Genomic DNA, 17,830 nt, shown 5'->3' with positions numbered 1-17,830 from the left:
TTTAAAATATCATTTTCGAAATAAATAAATTTTCAGTAACAATAACATCTTTAATACATGAAAATAAGGCAGAGACAAGATCAGAATGTACATATTATCCGATGCAATTATAATGGCACGTTTAAATTTTTGACACAGATTTAAAAAAATGTAATCATTTTTTCTGGCACATCAAGTTTTTGAGATATTTTCCTTTTGATTTTGCCATATTGTTATGACGTTTCTAAAACTAATTCCACAGTCCAACTGTTGCTGAACCAAACAATTTATAAATATTACTCAACATATTTCTATATTAAATATTATATTATTATTATATTACTATTATAAAAACCAGACGTGAAATAATTTCTAAATATTTCTAAAAAATGGGTAGAAATATTGACCAGTGTAAAATTGCTATTTACCGTTACACCTAAAAAAAAAACTAAAAAAACCTGAAATAAAAATTTCAAAAAAATAGTTTCTCCATCAGAAGTCCTCCCATGTTGTACACAGCTCGGCTGCATCTCCGCTATAATAAGCACAGGTCCCGCTGCTGTTCCAAATGTGTTTAATCTTAAAGACACCCCAAAAATACATTCATTAGGACAAAATATTTGAACACATCTCATCAAAAAATAACCCAATACTTACTTTGGGGCTGAGAGCTGGACTCAATGTTCCTCTACTAAGTCCATCCCAGTTGAATCCTTCAAACCATCTGATGAAAGAAAATCACATCTATAAAACTAGATCATATTTAGTTGTGTGCAAATAAAAAAATGACTAAGAAAAATATGTCAACATAAAAAAGGGCCTCCAAATAATTTATTGAATAGACAGTGATATAATAATAAAAGAAAAGAGTTACAAGGATGGTTAGGGAAGAAATGAAAGTCAAGGCACATCAGGCTTGCGTATGATGCAAAAGCTGCAGTCTTACATGTGCTTCTGAATGTCCTTGGCCCCGTTTCTACGACTGCCGAGCCTCTCCGAGGGATTGTGCCTTGGAGAGAGGACATCAAAATAAGGACACCAGCATGATTGTGTCAGTCAAGATGTGGCGCCTGTGCCTGCTTTCAACACCTGCACAGCTTCTTTATGAGAGCGGAGGCACTCTTGCTGATTGCTTTAGGGAAGTCCATGTTATCAATGCCGCGCATGGTCTCGCTGAGGAGGCTCATTGGGTCGGCGCCGCAGAACGGAAGCCTGGACACACGTCGACAGTTCCAATTCCAAAGTGGAATGAATAACCCGACAAAGCGGAATTGGGCTAACGTTGGGAGTTGTGGAAAATAGCAAAAAGGAGATTAGGCTAATTGCTAGGTTGAGTTGCAGAGTTTCATAAAGAGACTTTAAAATAAATAAATAAATGAATACGTAAATTGGGTTTCAACCATGTCAAATGGAATAATATGCCAAACTCACCTACCAGTTAGCAGCTCAAACACAAAAACACCCAAAGACCAAAAGTCTGCGGCTACACTGTGGCCCTTGTTGAAGATGACCTCGGGGGCCATGTAGCCCGGAGTGCCGCAGAAAGTGTACGTCTTCTTACCCACGTCAATCTTCTTCATACATCTGGACCCGACCTAAGGTTGACAAATAACGTTCACGTGACGAGAAATCAAGACGGCCGACGCACGATTGCCTCGTAGAGCGCCTCGTCGTCAGTCGTGGTGGAAAAAAAACTTCTGCTTACATTGCATTCATCGGAACAAAAACATTTTGGCCTTTTACCAATTTGGCATATCCTCGCTCATCTAAAAGAACATTTTCAGGCTTGACATCTCTGTAGACGACATTTCGTGCGTGAAGAAAGGTCAATGCCTGCGTCACGCAAGCCGTGAAGAACTTGGTGCTGCTCTCGTCCAGACAACCTCTGTGGAATACAATCGCACGTTGACGCGCTTGTTCAGAGGTTTGAAGGTCTTGATAACCTTCCACTCAAAAGTACGTACTTGTCTTTGAGCAAGTTGTAAAGATCGCCATGGAGACAAGCCTCAGTCAACATATAGAGGCACTCGGCATCTTGAAAGCTTTTGTGCAACCTTGAATTAAGCGGAGAAACATTCTTTTTCGATTGCCGCTGCTTTCATACAAACGTGCGCTCTCCTACTCCCAGGCAGCAGGCATTTGTTCATCCAACACAACACAGTGGAATAGACCACTGCAGACATTCATTCATTGTCGTGACGCCAACCACATATCATGCAGCAATACGAAGATGCGTAAGCATGAGCGCAATCACGCAATCTTGTTGCAGATTCCACACAGCGTGTCATCAAAACAATGCTGAGCAAATTACCTGACGAGGAATGGACACGCGGCATCCATCAGGATGTTTCGTTCTCTCAGAACGTGCTCTCGCAGGCCGTGGTGGCTAATGGCCTTTTTGTTGAGGACCTTCATGGCCAACAGATGCTTGACGTTGCTCTTGACTTGCACCTAGAAGTGGCAGCAAGCCATGAATTGGATAATGTGACAAGATTGGAAAAATGCAGCAGCCATCGTGAGAGAATCTCACCAGGTCCGTGCGGCCAAAGTCTCCTTCACCGAGAGTGCTGATTATCTGGAAATCACTTAAGTTGGAGGAGGCGAGGGAGGCGGCATGCTTGACTTGTGATCTGCTCGCAGATTGAGGTGGACCTACTTGTTGAACGCGTTTACAGTAAAGTGGTGCCAACATCAAGCCTGTTATGCTTTTTTCTGAAAACATTTTGCGGATTTTCTGTGTATTGTGAAAGCGCAAGAAGAATATAGTATCTACTGTGAAGGGGGCGGACTCTCCTTTTGTTAGCTAGTGTTTGTGTTTGGGTAGTCTGACAATCTTGTGTTGCCTTTTGTTTTATTTTGGTAGGTATCTACTTCCTGTTTCTTCTTATTTCTTCCAAAGGACTTGAATAATGCCCAGCTTTATAGAGTAGTGAGTGCAGTTGGTCATTTTAGTGCATCTAAGAGTGGTATTAAAAATAAAATGCTTTATAAGCTGATTGAGCTGCTGACTGGCTAGATTCAAAAAGTCAGAGTGTCGCAGTGCATATTATGACTTGAATTCATTTTCTGCTTGTTAAGTTTATAATTCAAGATGCTTGCTAGGCCCATTTGTTTTATTCTTCTAACAGGGACTAGTTTACGTCAGCTTGTCCTTGTGTGAAAAGAAGAAATGCTAAACACTGAAACTTTGGCATGTCTTGATAATAAAGGTTTATGACGGAGACAGCTTGAAATTATGAACAGACTCGGCTTACTCGTCTTTGCATGCAGTGTTTTGTTGCACCTCGTGACTGCTGTCAAACACCATTCCTCCAATGATATCTCGGAAGGTCCTAGTAGATAATAAAAAAAAAAAAATCACAGAACATTCCGTGAAATATTCATAAGTGCATCCGTCCTTGGCAAGGTCTCTTACTCTCTGTCAATGAGCAGACACGCCACATCACCGGTCGCGATGATGTTCACGGCACGCACGTCCTCTCTAAATAAAACGATTCTTGGATTCAATTCAAGCTTTGTGATAAGAACCACAGAGAAATTCGGCCGTACCCCCACAAAGCCTTTTCTCCAAACCACTGCCTCTCCGAAAGCTTGGAGACGACTTGCTCTTCATCACCTGCCTTCTTTTCTGTGATTTTCACCTGGCCAATCAAAAAGAAAAGCAAAAAGCAACGGAGAAAGGTGACAAATTCAATAGCGGCTCGTGACGAGATGTATCTAAAGCCGTGCTGACGTGTGGCCCGACTTTACCTGGCCTTTGTTAATGATATAAAAGGTGTCCCCTAAGGCGCCTTGTCGCATAATGTAGTCGCCTTGAGCGTAGTGAGCCTGTGGAGAGAAAGAACGACGAGAAAAACAATCAAACGGAACATAAAAGGTCGGCGGGGAAAGCGACGGATTCCAAAGTGGAATGAAAGAACGGGGTGGGGAACAAAGAAATGATGATCGATAGGCAAGGCTGGCCAAGTGGCACAGCACAGCACGTGCTGAGAAGATGTACCTCCTCCATGAGATCACACATCTTCATGATGGCATCCTTTGGCAAGGACAGCAGAGAGGGAACACTGCAGGCACAAGGCGGGCTTCATTTTAGACACTGGAAAGTGAAACAACACGAGCAGGCTTTTTCTTTTTTTTTTTTTCCATTCAGTATCATTGAAACATTCTCATCATCTCATCCCGTCCTGTCCTTGTCTGGTAGTTTCATATGCGTAATGTCCTGTAGCTAACGTAGCTTACATTAAATTAACCACCCCAAAAAAATCCATTATGTCTATTTTTAGGTTGTGTTGTCATCCACTTGTTGATAAAAAGTAACAAGCAGATATCTGTTTTCAGATGTAAGGAGTAAAAAAAAAATAAAGTAACAAGCTTATTTTGACCAAGCAGGTGTCTGTTTTCAGATGTTGGGAGTAAAATGTTAAAAAAAAAAAAGACTTTTTTTTTTTTTTAAATTTATTTAGAAATGTTTACTCAGCCCCTGATTATAATCCACTTTTTTTTCCTTCTTCTTCTTTTAAAGGAGGGTCCGATGCCATTCACCTGCTCAGCAGCTCCGACGTCCGCGTGAGGCTTTCACGGCCGCTCTGCATGAGCACACTCTGGTAACTCTTGCGCTCGATAACCCACAGCTTGCTGTCCGACTGTGCTGAGAAGCCCATCAAAAAGACAAAGACGACGTTCCATCAGAGAGGGCTCGAAAAATGTGAGCACTTATTATTCATAAGCTGACATTATTAATAATGAAAGATATCAAGCATAAATCTGATTTCCTGAACTATAATTAAAATGTGTGAATTAATTATGATACTCGTGCTGGTTCACACAAGGTGCCTGTGAGGGGAGACGGGAGATGTCCACTGTTTGAACTTTCTAATTACGTCCAACATCTGATAGCTTAACTGTGCCATTAGAAAGAGAATTATGAAGAAAGCTGTGTAGGATAGTTTAATTTCCGGTTGACGGCTGACTCTTTTGAATGCACCACATACGCTTTGTCAAGTGTAATTTGTTGTTGTGGGGATGAAGTGCTGCCTCTGGATGTATGGAAAATACATCAGGTGGCATCTTTGTCATACGTCAATTTCGCCGCCTGTTTTTTTTGTCCTTTTTGTTTGCACGAGTAGATGACAATGTAGTCACGTGGCTCAGGTTCCGCCCCCAGTAGTCATGGTAACGAGAGGAGCAATCTCGGGGTATCATTAATGCTACAAAATGCATAATACATCTTTTAAGATTCATCAAGGTGAAAAGGGTTTGAAATTTTAAAATGTACTGGCAACTATGCAATCATGCAAGAAAATGAGAAACCAAAATAAAAGAAAATTGAGAATTTTTTTCTAGCGGCATTCCCAGAGTTTTTCAAATTTGGTCACAGATGCTTTGCGATAGTATTAACGTAACTTGTGGATTGCAGTTGTTTGTGTTGAAATTATGTTTGCTCCCTTGTTTAGGCAAATTGACTTCCACAACATTACACTCACAATATTAGCTCCAATCACAAGCTAATAACTACAACCACACAATTTGCAACCACAGTAATCAACATTTAGTTGAATCATCTCGTAAATCAGAACTTTAACATTTAGAGTCGGGATGGAGCTCTAGCATTCGGATTAGATTGCGGCGCTATGTTAATGTGATCTTCCCAAAGGTGACATCTTGTTCCATCTGTCAAGATCACAGATGGCGAACAAATAATTTTGATGCTGATAAAAAGGAAGCGCTATTAGAGAAGGGCATGCTGCAAAGGACATTTGTGGGCTGTTGTCACTGCGATAAAGACGGCAAACAGAGTTCAGATGATCTGCAGCCAACCCTAGGCCTTCATTTAGCAAAACGATAATCCGCTCACAATTGTGAAATTCCATAACCACCTTTGTGATGTTCCTATTCTGGTTGAATGTGGCATTGCAAATATACAGATGGACTGTTTTAAATTCCACCCATATAGTAGGTATGTGAGGAAATCATTCAGCAGGCGCCGTGTTGTCTGTGACCTCCATGGCCGCAATAACCCTGCTTGTGATAATCCCCTTTGGTAGAAATGAATCACATCCGTACCTAATCTAAACACTGAAACGTCTTTGTTATACCAGCCTGAATATATAAAAGAATTTTAAAAAAAGTCACACATATGCATCAGTACCTGTGACAGAGTAGATTTGCGTGCAGTTGTAGAGCAGCGCCACCTCTCCGAACACTTCGCCAGCTTCGATTGTGAGCAATTTCTGGCCATCTTTTGTCACGTCCAGCCTCCCCTCTGTTATCACACACACACACACACCTGGTAAACACGGCAATCACGGATAGTGTGTGTCGCATTATAAAATTAAATTAAATTAAAGACATACATATGTATGAAAAAAAGCAATTGGCATTCCACTACATTACAATGTCGCTTTGAATTCGATGAATTATCCGGGCCTACTTCACACTGGGATTCACTCATATGGACAATTTAAAGTCTTGAATGAACACAAGGCCCCGGGGCCAGATCCGGCCCGCCATGTCATTATATGTAGCATCTGAGATTCAAACCCAGAACATCTCCACTATGAGGCAAACGTGCTCACCACCGGAGTGGTTTCGAAATGCACTGCATCAAAATGTCAACAAATCAGACATGGTCCCTTTGCAACGAGCACGATGACAGAGAGAAAACAGAAGCAGCTGTTAGATCCCAAATCAAGAGTCTTGTAGACGCCGCCCGCTTTGGTTACTAATCATTTCTACATTCAAGCACCTCGCACATCCTTCGACGTGATGAGCGCTGCCGCGTGATGAGCATGACTTACCTTGTACGACGTAAGCCTGCGAGCCGCCGCTTCCCTCCTGGATCACGCAGCAGCCGTGATGGAAGGCCGTGAGTTGCATGCTGGCCGTGACGGCTCTCGTTTCATCTCCGTCGAGGTTCTTCAACAAGTTACTCTTCAAAAAAGCCGTCTGAATCAACTTTTGACATCTAGAAGCACGGAGGGGATTAGGCTGAATTAGGCATGATTATGCAGATTATCATAGTCAGGAATTCGGGGTGAAATGAATTCATTTTTCTCGCTCACTCAAGCACCCGCTAGCAAAGTATGTTAAGTATAGTTCAGTTCAGTTGTATTTAACTTTAAAGTAGACAGGTTATTGCACTGCGGCATGCTCGCTGAGAATTGTGTAGCGCTGAGAAGAAAAACAGTGCTTGCTCACTCCTGGTTTTTGTCACACAACGTGAAGACATTTGCCGAATCCACAGTGAAGGACTCTGAAATAACAGTCTTTCTGTTTGCAACACGGAGGTCATCATCGTGAATAGAGCAGGCTGCAATCAAAAGAAAAAAAAAATAAACATACTGGGTGACTCAAAAGAAGCAAATCATCCAAAGCGGAATATTCTACACGGACCGGCGCTGGTTGCAGAAGGTCCCGGCAGCACCACGGAGGCTCTGTAGCGATCTAATTCTTCCTGAAGTCTCCGAATGAGTTCATCCTTAGTATCCAGTTCCAGCTCCAGCTCATCTATCAAGGTGTCCCTCTGACGGAGCTCCTCAATCTTTAGCTGCAGGGCGAACTGAAGGTCTCGAAGCGTGCCCATGACCTACTTTGAATGTGCAGTCACACATCATGTCAAAGTGTTGCATGCGGCCACAAGTTGCAGTTACATTTATTCAATGTCACTCAAAGGAGGACGTCTCACACCACTGAACGAATATTAGCCGCTAAATAAGTCAGGGGACAAGAAAAACAAATCCTGGAAAGATCCAGAAAGATAGATAGATAGATAGATAGATAGATAGATAGATAGATAGATAGATAGATAGATAGATAGATAGATAGATAGATAGATAGATAGATAGATAGATAGATAGATAGATAGATAGATAGATAGATAGATAGATAGATAGATAGATAGATAGATAGATAGATAGATAGATAGATAGATAGATAGATAGATAGATAGATAGATAGATAGATAGATAGATAGATAGATAGATAGATAGATAGATAGATAGATAGATAGATAGATAGATAAGCACTTGCCTTGTACAGACAGTCCATTCGACAGGTGCACGCAAATGTCCTCTGAAAGTGAAGAGAAGGATGATGCTCCCTCCTCTCTAGTTGGGTGGTGGACGGTGGGGTGGGGTGGGTGTGGGGGGTCGGAATTGAGACGGCTGCAGCTAGTCACGTGACCAAAGAGCCAGCCCGCAAGGCTGAGATGAGACAAGAGGGGAGCGGGTCAGATCGTCTTTTTGGGATAGGTTGGGCTTCCGGAGACATGAGAAAATCATGGATGCCTGAATACTGTTTTATTTGCAGTGTTTAATTGTTACGGGGGGTTGTAGTATGAGGTGGTAAATGTTTATTTATGACTGTAAATTAGGTATGGGCTTTGGAGTTTTGATTTTAAGTGCACTGAAGAGGGTCCTGTTTTAGATTTAGTTGCAGATTTTTTTTTTTATTGCGAATGGATCATTTATTTTGAGTCAGCCATCTAAGTAAATATCCATATTCCATCCATCTATTTTCTGTAATAAGGCAATGTGCTAACAATTACCTTCAAATGCTTCCTCGATGGTCAGAGAGATTAACCAAAAACACATGACTACTTTATTATTACAAGTAATTTGTAAGTACTTTTCAATACTATCATTTAATTAATAACAATAATAATAATAATAATAACAATAACAGCAACAAAAATAATAACGATAACAATAACACTAATAATATTTTTATAATTATAAGACAATTTATTGCAAATTAATTTGAGATCCGCGAAGATACCATACGTGGACCTTTGGGGCTCTGGGAACCTCAGTTTGAGAACCACTGACATGCCGGCTGCCAGCAGAGGGCGCTCAAATGCAGGAGCGGAACATGGGTTGTTAACGAAGAAGAAGCCCTAGTCTTCCTTAGCTAAACTAGCCAAACGATTTAGTGGCCTAATCTCCGCAGCAATCGTCGTTTTAGTCGATCATAGTTCGATCCAAAATGATTCTTACTGTGAAGCCGCTTCAGGGAAAAGAATGCAGCGTCAACGTAAGTGAAGAATATCTTTCCCCTGACGTGCTAAGCGAAGCGAAGCTACAGGCGGCTAACGCTTCCGACCGGTGTAGCCGCCTAGGCGCTAACTGCTTGGCATGGTCACTGTCATATGTTCAGCCACTTTTTCACAATTTTTTTGACCGGTAATTTGATCAGTAAAGAGTTATGTTTTTCCTATTAATTTCAGTGTTGCACCAGTCAAGCGGTGACGAGTAATGAATGTCAATAGTTTATCGTAGGTTGCTAGCATCAGCCAGACAAAGACGCAGACTAACGTTACTGCCTCATCATCTCTTTAGGTTGTACTTCTTTTCTGCTTTTGGTCGTTTTTGTATGCAATAACTTGATGTCTGGTGAAACAGTGTTTGTTAACAACAACAATAATAATAATGGACAAGTTTGTATCAGAGGGGATGAAAGTAAAATAGTAGTTCCGCCACAAAGCTGGATGCCACGAACACAATAGCGACAGTGGAAGGATGCTGAAAATGGAGTCGCCCGCCTGGTGGGAGGCAGAAGGACCAAAGAGGAGATTTAGGGTTGTGGCCAGACAAGACTTCCCAGGTAGTTGGCGTAACAGCAGAGGATGTCGAGGACAGGATGAAATTTGCTGTGACGATGCACGAATGAAAGCAAAGAATATTCTTCCATAAATTCAGAGATTCCTAAAGTACTCTCACTCTCTCTCTACTTAAGTAGAAGTTCACATATTGCTGTTAAATAGACTGACTAAAGGAAGTAGAAGTAAAATGGACATTTTGAACAAGGTGGTTGGGGAAATAAAAGCAGCCATGTATGTACAGTTATAACCATTTTGTATTTCCTTAGCTCCCATAACTATTTAACTTGCGCTCAGCTTGACCATGTTGTATGTAATTTTTCAGGTGACCGAAGATGAAAAAGTTTCCACAGTGAAAGAGCTCGTGTCGGAACGTCTCAACATCCCAGCCAATCAGCAGCGGTTGCTTTATAAAGGCAAAGCGCTCGCAGGTACATTTTGGTTAACCATCGTGCCTACTCCATGAACCTCACTTCTGCTCCCTTAGCGGCACTATAATTGGGCCGAGTGTATAATGAGTTCCACATTACAACAGGACTGTCTTGACTTTTTTTTTTTTTTATTCACCCATAAGGAAATTCCAATGTGTGTAATTGTGACTTATCCCTTCAGATGAACACAAACTAAGTGACTATTCCATCGGGCCAGAAGCGAAGTTAAACCTGGTCATCCGTCCAGCGGGGGAGAGAACCGGAGCTTCGGGGACGGCCACCTGCAGCAGCAACGGAAACACATCTCGAGGAGTGTGGCAGACTGTGTCCACTATCCTCGCAAAACACTTTAGTCCCGCAGATGCTGCCAAAGTCCATGAACAGCTGATTAAAGTATTTATTTATTTGATAACATGGGAATTGGTGACCATGCAAGAAAATGTGTTTTAACTTGAATTGTCTTTTTGAAGGACTACGAACGTTCGCTCCGACAACTTAGTTTGGACGACATCGAGCGCCTGGCCGGCAGACTGCTTCACCCGGATGTGGACGACATGGACACGACGTCGTACATGGACTGAGGTCCGAGGGACAGCCGTGCCGGAAGCTGCCTACTGTGAATGCGTGAAATGTGATGCCGAGAGCGCGGCGTGCACCTAAATCAGAGTGTGAGTGAGCTTTGGATGGTTTGTTAAGCGCCGACATCACCGCAGAGGGTTGGTCCGTGTTGTTTACGCTGCAGTAATGTCACGAGACCTCATCACACAATTTTGGAAAACAAAGGAATCGTTTATGCTGTGAGTCTCATGTTTTACAGCTCCCAGGGAACACAACTTGTCTTTGAGGATATTTATTTTTAATGTTTGGGTGATGTGCATTGTTCGGAGACAAGGAAGTACATTTTCTCTTTGTTGACAACTAATGATCATTGTATGCATTGTAAATATTCTGTTTATATTCAGATATTAAAAATGAGACATCTTATTTCGGTATCCTCTTGTACGTTTACAAAGCTGCCAAACTCATGGAAAGGTTGACGAAGCACGTTCAGAGGGGGGGCTTCGGTGGCCCACCAACCAATCAGCCGACGCCTACGCTTGTCCCCTATTTATCGACCAATCAGATTGCCCGTTGGAGCCGCCCATAGGATGTTAACTGGATCACCGCTTGAATGACGATTTGGACCATAAAACGAATATATTGACCCTCTGTGTGTGTTATTCCTACAAACTATGACGGATAAACACGACGGGTGACACGGAAATTGACGTCGTACGCCGCTAGGTGAGCGACTATCTCGTTTTATTACGGCTACTTACCACAATGCGAGCACAACCTACTTCCTGCATCCAGTCCTAGCTGGCTAACGTTAGCCGATATTATTAGGCGCCCCGTCGGCCTTATTCGGATGCCGTTTATCTTCAAATTGCAATGACGTATTGGGTCAGTGTGAGTATTTGTAACAGTCCGTCAACACTGTCGTAGAAAATACAAACATGTAGCGGTGTTTGGTCAGGCGCGCGCGCGCTTGTGTGTGTGCTGCAGGGCTGCTGAGCATTCTCATCAGCACCACTCCTCCTCCCTTTTGGTCCCATAAATGTGTTCCCTATACTTATTCCGTCCGCACTGTGATTCAACAAGCTCACTCGTGCGCCTTTTGATGCTTTCTGACTCCAGCTTGACTTCCAACTCAGTGGATCCACTCTGCTAGTGGAAGCACAATGGAGACTTTGATTCCCACCATCAACCGCTTGCAAGAGGTTTTCCTCACAGTCGGCGCAGACATCATCCATCTGCCTCAAATCGTCGTGGTCGGATCTCAGGTGAGACCCTTCCCTTTTCATGCACGCTTACTGGTCATATTAGGCTGTATTTTTCATGCAGCTCTGTCGGGTGATGACAAAACTGAAGTAATGTTTCAATGAGTGGTGCAAGTGTCACTGTACTATGTTTGTGTGTTTCCTAACAGAGTAGCGGGAAGAGCTCAGTGCTGGAGAGTCTGGTTGGACGCGATTTCCTGCCCCGAGGCTCGGGGATCGTCACCAGACGACCGCTGGTGCTGCAGCTTGTCAACGTCGCACCTCTGGAGGAGCGACTGAAGACTGAAAATGGTGTGTAGCTTTGTAACCAGAAAGCGGATGAATTAAGCGCAAGGTCAGAAATACACTTGACAAATGTTCAATCATCTATTTTTATATTAGGCTGCTGCTTGGAGTCATTTTTAGCTTGTTACGTCCTAGTTGCTCACTATTAGATCTTTCTTTTAAAGCTTTCATTCTTGTGTACTAACACTTTCTTTCCCCCCCCCATCATACTTTCCAGGAAATGGGGTTAAACAAACTACACAAAACAACTACCCAGGTCTCGTCAAATTCCTCTGTGCATGTTTTCTTCCTTGTTAGCATTTGGTACATTGGACACATGCCATGTACATATGTGGAAAGTCTTTGAACACAAATGTGACTGCTTGTTTTGTCTCGATTCCAAACAAATCATTTACATTTGTCTGCTTAGCTGTCAAAGCTGAAGAATGGGGCACCTTCCTGCACTGCAAGAATCAGGTTGGCTAACCATAAAACCATGTGCTGTGCGCCGAATGTTCTTTATCTTCTTTTAATCTTTTCCTTATGTTGTGTGTTTAAAAAGGTTTTTACAGATTTTGGGGAAATTCGTCAAGAAATCGAGGCGGAGACTGAACGTTCTTCAGGCAACAACAAGGTAAGGAGGAAGCTCCGTCATGATGTTTGGATTTTTTGTTGTTGATTGAAGCTGTTCACTCACTAATGGCTTGTGATTTTTTTTTTCTTATGCTTTCTTCCGTGTCCAACAGGGAATCACTCCCGAACCCATCCATTTGAAGATTTTCTCCCCCAAAGTCCTCAATCTGACCCTTGTTGACTTGCCCGGCATCACTAAGGTAAAGTCACGCGTTTGGGCATTGACGTCCAAACTTGATTAACTCCTGACCGTGGCCTCAGGTTCCAGTTGGGGATCAGCCCGAGGATATCGAAGCCCAAGTCCAGGAGATGATCTTGTCCTTCATCTCCAATCCCAACTCCCTCATCCTCTCCGTGTCCCCCGCCAACTCCGACTTGGCTACCACGGACGCTCTGAAATTGGCCCGTGAGGTGGATCCAGATGGTGAGATAGGATTTGAAACTCAGCGGCCACTCCCGTTCTTTGACTCACAGGTCATATCGTTGCATTCTTTTGTCCATCAGGTCGACGGACTCTCCTCGTGGTCAGCAAGCTGGATTTGATGGACGCGGGGACAGACGCTCTGGAGGTACTTCTCGGTCGAGTCATTCCGGTCAGGCTCGGGATCATCGGGGTGGTTAACAGGTTGGCGCTAACGACGAGCCCGGTTGACCCCCACGATCGGCCGTTGATTCTCGATTTGCCGCTGGTAGGAGCCAGCACGACATCAACACTCAGAAGAGCCTGGGGGACAGCGTGAAGGACGAGCAGGCCTTCCTGCAGCGTCACTACCCGTCGCTGGCGTCCCGTGCCGGCTCTCGCTACCTGGCCAAAACGCTCAGCAGGCTTCTCATGCACCACATCCGAGACTGCCTGCCGGACCTCAAGACCCGCGTGACGGTTCTCAGCACCCAGTACCAGTCGCGTCTCAATAGCTACGGCCAGCCGGTGGAGGACCACAGCGCCACTCTGCTGCAGATTGTCACCAAGTTCGCCAGCGATTACTGCAACACCATCGAGGGAACGGCGCGCTATATCCAAACCTCGGAGCTGTGAGCAAAGTCTTCTCTTTGCATGATCCGATGCAAATGCCGGTGACTTAAAATCGAGTTTCATGCGCCCTAAACGTGGCTTTCTGATCAATACTGATCATTTTGGACTTGACTTGTAAGCTGAATGTGCCTCCCTTGCAGCTGCGGCGGCGCTCGCATCTGTTACATCTTCCACGAAACCTTCGGTCGCACTCTGCAGTCCATCGACCCTCTGGGAGGACTGACAGAATTCGACATCCTCACCGCCATCCGCAATGCTACCGTAGGTTCCTTCTAACTTTTCTACGCCGCTCACCGTAAATGGAGGGCTTGGTGATAGGGCGTTGATTTGCCCTTCAGGGTCCGCGCCCGGCACTTTTTGTGCCGGAGGTGTCCTTTGAGTTGCTGGTGAAGCGTCAAATCAAGCGTCTGGAAGAGCCCAGTCTGCGTTGTGTGGAGCTGGTCCACGAAGAGCTGCAGAGGATCATCCAGCACTGCTCGTCTTTCAGCACGCAAGTATGGAAAGGAGGCTTTCGCTCTGGGATCCTCGTTTATTTATTTTTCTTCACACTGACGTAATAGCGGTATGGAACAAAAAAACATTTTGTGATGGCATGTGATTTGCTCTCCTGTAATTGAGTTTGTTTCTGATGTTTGCCAGGAGCTTCTGAGATTCCCCAAACTGCATGATTCCATTGTGGAAGTCGTGACGGGATTGCTCAGGAAGCGCCTGCCAATTGCCAATGAAATGGTAGCCCTGCTTTTAGTTGTATTAAAAATTCACACGAGCGTCTTTTAACCGACTTGTGCTCTTTTTCCAGGTGCATAATTTAGTAGCAATAGAGCTGGCCTACATCAACACAAAGCATCCGGACTTCACGGACGCGGCGCAGGTCTCGGCATCCGTCAACAGTCAGCAGGTAGTTGATGGCATCGTCGCAATGTGGTAAAAGAGTTCCGCCTGACTTCCTGTGGCCATTAGGCAGACGGCCTGGATGCAACCAAGCGCTGGAAGAATGACAAGGTGGCAGAGGACAAAGCTCCGACTGCGGGCTTTGGCAGCCCCAGTAAAGGGCAGCCCATTAACCTGCTTGACACAGTGAGTGATGGCAAACATTTTGCTCAGCAGTTACCCCAAAGTTGGGGGATTAGACGACTTTGCACCTCCGAGAGGCAGTTTCCGTTTTTAAATTCAAAACAAACAGACGTATTTTCATCATTTAAGGTTGTCTACCGCCACCTAGTGGCCAAGTGGCTATAGTTCAATTTGGAGTCACATTTCTTAGCAAAAAGAAAAAATGGTGCAAGTATTAAGGTACCATGGTAGGGTGTTGACTGTCTTCTCCTCAAGACAGTGCCCGTGCCTCGTAAGTTGAGTTCAAAGGAGCAGAAGGACTGTGAGGTCATCCAGCGACTCATCAAGTCTTACTTCCTCATCGTCCGCAAGACCATCCAAGACAGGTCAGACGAACCTTCTCTGGCATGTTTTGCGAGTCATCTTAACTTTTAGTGTGTGTGTGTGTTGCGTAGCGTTCCCAAGACAGTCATGCACTTCCTGGTGAACTATGTCAAGGAGCATCTGCAGAGCGAGCTGGTGGGTCAGCTCTATAAACAGACGCTACTCCAGGACCTGCTCATCGAGTCGCAGGACACAGCGCAGCAGAGGACCGAGGTTGCGCAAATGCTGGAGGTAAACCCAACCTCTTCTTTTTTTTGTGTTTTTCCTGAACGAGTTTTATTGAAACTCTCTCGTCATTCTCTTACAGGCACTTAAGAAGGCCAATCACATCATCTCCGAGATCAGAGAGACACACTTGTGGTAGCTAAAGGAAGCACACACTTCACTTTCTCGACAACAAGAATAATGATGTACAGTAAGAGGAAGGCAAACACGCTTCTGTTCAAATCTCAGTTTTTCTCTTCACAAAATAAGACCAAGATAAATCATTTCAGAACATTTTGCCACAATAATACAACTCAATAAAATGGAATAATTTTGGGAGCGGAGGTTGCATAAGTGTGCACACCCTCTCAGACCTGGAAATGTGGCTTTGCTCATTAGTAACCAATCACGTCAAGTTACTAAATGGCAGGCGGCACACATCTGCCCATTCAAAGTGCCTCTGATGAAGCCCTGATAAAGTTCGACTAAGCTTTAGATCCATCCGGCCTTGTATGTCAAATTGATAGTGAAAAAAAAAAAAAGAAAAAGAATAATGATTTATCTTTGTCTTATTTTTAAAAGAAAAAAAAAACACGATGACCTGACTTTTGAACAGGGGGGTATAGACTTTTTATATCCACTGTATGTGTGTGTGGTTGTGTGTGTGTGTGCGCGCGCGCAATTTCTCCTGGACCAATGAACATTTAGCACATTTCGATTCGTTGTTGCCCTCAAGCAAAACCTCCAGGGCTCCTCACTCAGGTTCTGCCACTTCACTGTCAATGTGAACAAAGTCTCAGACTCCCTTTATGTCGTTTTGTCATGCCAAGTGTGTCATACATGTACATTACATGTGCAATGTTTTAAGTTTTATTTGTATGTCCAGAAATGGCCAACATTCGTTAAGCAGGTGCTGAATCAGCAATTGTGGCTTGCACTCCAGTTTAAATCCACTTGCTGCCATCCGTCTTTCTGACCATAAGAAGACAATTGAGTTTCTAAAATGTTTGCGATGGTGATGTCAAAGCACTAAGTTTGTATTAGATCAAGTCATTTGACAGGGCAAGAACACAATCGAATTTGTGTGGAATCCCAGCCACAGTATTATAGGCGGCTGAGCTTAAAGCCTCTCATTTGTTGTTCTCAACCTATCATGTTTTTTTCAGGTGAACCTGATTTTGCACAAATATATGGTACATGTTCCCTTTCACTACTGTAATAACAGGTGCATTTTTTTTTTAAAACTGACCTTCAAGAAGTCAGGTTTCATTGATAGGGATCTGTTTTCGCGTCAGATTGAAAAATACCAAAAAAAAAAGCTTATAAGTACTCGATGCTCAAACTTTAGGCAAGCATGCTATTGATTTATTACGATGTTCAGTTTGAGTGTCATGAGGCAGCTGAAATATAAAGCTCACCTTCCTTGTCACACTTCTAGTAGAGAACCCTGTTGATGACCTGTGATGCCTCCCAGGGATCAGATACAATCTTCATTGTAGAAATAGTTTTACCCAAAGATCATTTTTTATTTATTTTTTTTTTAGAGGGAAGAGACGCTCTTACAACTGAGGAGTCTAATTGTGCTTGTTGGAAACACTCAGCATGCAATCTTATTTCCACATATGCCTGCCGTGTCCCTATGAAAAAAAAAAATAATGAAACCGAGAATGTAACCCGACACGTTACCCTGACTACTATGGTATATGTAAATGTTGCTTGTTTTGTCAACCCAAACTGGTGATAAGGATCATTCTTTGCCCGAATGCAAAGTCCATATATATGTATCATCATGTGTCGCTTTGCATACTTATTAGGGAAGTTCCAAAAAAGTACAATTATGAGGAAAAGGTTGTCATGTTACAAGACGAAAGACTGATCATAAAAAGGCTCATGTTAACAAAAATAACTTCAAAATGTTATACATATCATTATTAAAGTAATAATGATTTAATTAGTTGTTAAAAATATAAGGACTGGGGTTTTTTTTTTTTCAATTTTTTTGTTCTTTTTAAAACAAAAAAAATTCCATGAAAATGATGACCTCTTCCTCGTGATTTCGGCGACTTTGTTCTTTTTCCGTTCTCTGTGGCCCTAAAATGTCTTTGGCCATCTCCAATAAAACATGTTATTGTTATAGAAGAAATACCTTTAACGGCACCATCGAAGGGCATCATCGTCGATCAAATCGAGGACGTATGCGTTGGGAACGCAACCAGGAGCCGCCACGAACGAGTGCAAATTTTGTATTATTTAAGTGTAAATTATTCACAATGCGTGCACTGCCTCTGAGTTCTTGCCTGCCAATATTTGTCATAAATGTTTTACTTTTGGAGGCCATTAAACTTCAGTGAAGGAAAATGGATGGAGTCGGGCAATAATTGATCATTTTGGAAGGTTTTGACAGTATTTTGTCATAAAAATTCAAACAATTTAA

At 43.2% G+C, this 17,830-nt stretch overlaps 4 protein-coding genes across 5 annotated transcripts in view; 3 read left to right on the top strand and 1 right to left on the bottom strand.

Annotated features, from left to right (window-relative positions):
• Positions 1 to 5,286, top strand: part of bin3 (bridging integrator 3) — a 33,089-nt gene extending 27,803 nt beyond the window's left edge. The window contains exon 15 of the transcript XR_015858474.1: positions 4,502 to 5,286. The gene's annotated coding sequence lies outside the window, so the exon portion shown is untranslated. The remainder of the gene's footprint in view (positions 1 to 4,501) is intronic.
• On the bottom strand, positions 30 to 7,862 carry prkg1l (protein kinase cGMP-dependent 1, like). Its single transcript, XM_088375204.1, has 19 exons — positions 7,372 to 7,862; positions 7,177 to 7,288; positions 6,777 to 6,943; positions 6,128 to 6,241; positions 4,522 to 4,627; positions 3,980 to 4,043; positions 3,730 to 3,807; positions 3,529 to 3,620; positions 3,395 to 3,460; positions 3,234 to 3,311; positions 2,510 to 2,609; positions 2,291 to 2,430; positions 1,944 to 2,033; positions 1,723 to 1,864; positions 1,411 to 1,574; positions 1,069 to 1,191; positions 926 to 988; positions 637 to 703; positions 30 to 558 (listed from the first exon to the last, which is right to left on the bottom strand). Exons 1-19 carry the CDS (start codon positions 7,559 to 7,561, stop codon positions 472 to 474), a joined length of 2,043 nt encoding a protein of 680 aa, XP_088231330.1. The 5' UTR covers positions 7,562 to 7,862; the 3' UTR covers positions 30 to 471.
• A 976-nt stretch (positions 7,863 to 8,838) lies between these two features.
• ubl4a (ubiquitin like 4A) lies at positions 8,839 to 10,989 on the top strand. The gene is made up of 4 exons (XM_088375915.1): positions 8,839 to 9,009; positions 9,900 to 10,005; positions 10,187 to 10,398; positions 10,476 to 10,989. The coding sequence occupies exons 1-4, from the start codon at positions 8,962 to 8,964 to the stop codon at positions 10,584 to 10,586; spliced, it is 477 nt and encodes a 158-aa protein (XP_088232041.1). The 5' UTR covers positions 8,839 to 8,961; the 3' UTR covers positions 10,587 to 10,989.
• A 116-nt stretch (positions 10,990 to 11,105) lies between these two features.
• LOC148397327 (dynamin-1-like protein) lies at positions 11,106 to 17,754 on the top strand. Of its 2 annotated transcripts, XM_088375913.1 has the most exons (18): positions 11,106 to 11,289; positions 11,683 to 11,828; positions 11,975 to 12,116; positions 12,328 to 12,366; positions 12,520 to 12,566; positions 12,652 to 12,723; positions 12,836 to 12,922; positions 12,984 to 13,146; positions 13,227 to 13,347; positions 13,416 to 13,754; positions 13,896 to 14,016; positions 14,094 to 14,249; positions 14,395 to 14,484; positions 14,555 to 14,653; positions 14,716 to 14,832; positions 15,085 to 15,194; positions 15,264 to 15,423; positions 15,500 to 17,754. In XM_088375913.1, exons 2-18 carry the CDS (start codon positions 11,727 to 11,729, stop codon positions 15,554 to 15,556), a joined length of 2,022 nt encoding a protein of 673 aa, XP_088232039.1. In that variant the 5' UTR covers positions 11,106 to 11,289; positions 11,683 to 11,726; the 3' UTR covers positions 15,557 to 17,754. The 2 variants fall into 2 exon arrangements, 1 of the variants encoding a protein (XP_088232039.1); XR_015858568.1 differs by lacking the exon at positions 15,500 to 17,754 and having other exon boundaries at positions 15,089 to 15,194; positions 15,264 to 15,410.
• The last annotated feature ends 76 nt before the right edge of the window (positions 17,755 to 17,830 follow it).

This window comes from Syngnathus floridae, chromosome 5, assembly GCF_059516105.1.
Source record: "Syngnathus floridae isolate MCC-2025c chromosome 5, RoL_Sflo_1.0, whole genome shotgun sequence".
NCBI lineage: Eukaryota > Metazoa > Chordata > Actinopteri > Syngnathiformes > Syngnathidae > Syngnathus > Syngnathus floridae.
Note: the sequence above shows the minus strand (reverse complement) of the source record. Positions and strands in the feature narration are given on the sequence as shown.

Excerpts from the sequence above, each read along its gene's own strand:
- prkg1l (XM_088375204.1), bottom strand. The coding sequence starts at position 7,561 with ATGGGCACGCTTCGAGACCTTCAGTTCGCCCTGCAGCTAAAGATTGAG. Across the intron at positions 2,034-2,290 it reads GCGTGTCCATTCCTCGTCAG|GTTGCACAAAAGCTTTCAAG; the intron begins GTAATTTGCTCA and ends GCTTAATTCAAG. Across the intron at positions 1,865-1,943 it reads TACAACTTGCTCAAAGACAA|AGGTTGTCTGGACGAGAGCA; the intron begins GTACGTACTTTT and ends TGTATTCCACAG.
- ubl4a (XM_088375915.1), top strand. The coding sequence starts at position 8,962 with ATGATTCTTACTGTGAAGCCGCTTCAGGGAAAAGAATGCAGCGTCAAC. Across the intron at positions 9,010-9,899 it reads GAAAAGAATGCAGCGTCAAC|GTGACCGAAGATGAAAAAGT; the intron begins GTAAGTGAAGAA and ends GTAATTTTTCAG. Across the intron at positions 10,006-10,186 it reads TAAAGGCAAAGCGCTCGCAG|ATGAACACAAACTAAGTGAC; the intron begins GTACATTTTGGT and ends TTATCCCTTCAG.
- LOC148397327 (XM_088375913.1), top strand. The coding sequence starts at position 11,727 with ATGGAGACTTTGATTCCCACCATCAACCGCTTGCAAGAGGTTTTCCTC. Across the intron at positions 14,485-14,554 it reads TGCCAATTGCCAATGAAATG|GTGCATAATTTAGTAGCAAT; the intron begins GTAGCCCTGCTT and ends CTCTTTTTCCAG. Across the intron at positions 14,654-14,715 it reads CATCCGTCAACAGTCAGCAG|GCAGACGGCCTGGATGCAAC; the intron begins GTAGTTGATGGC and ends TGTGGCCATTAG.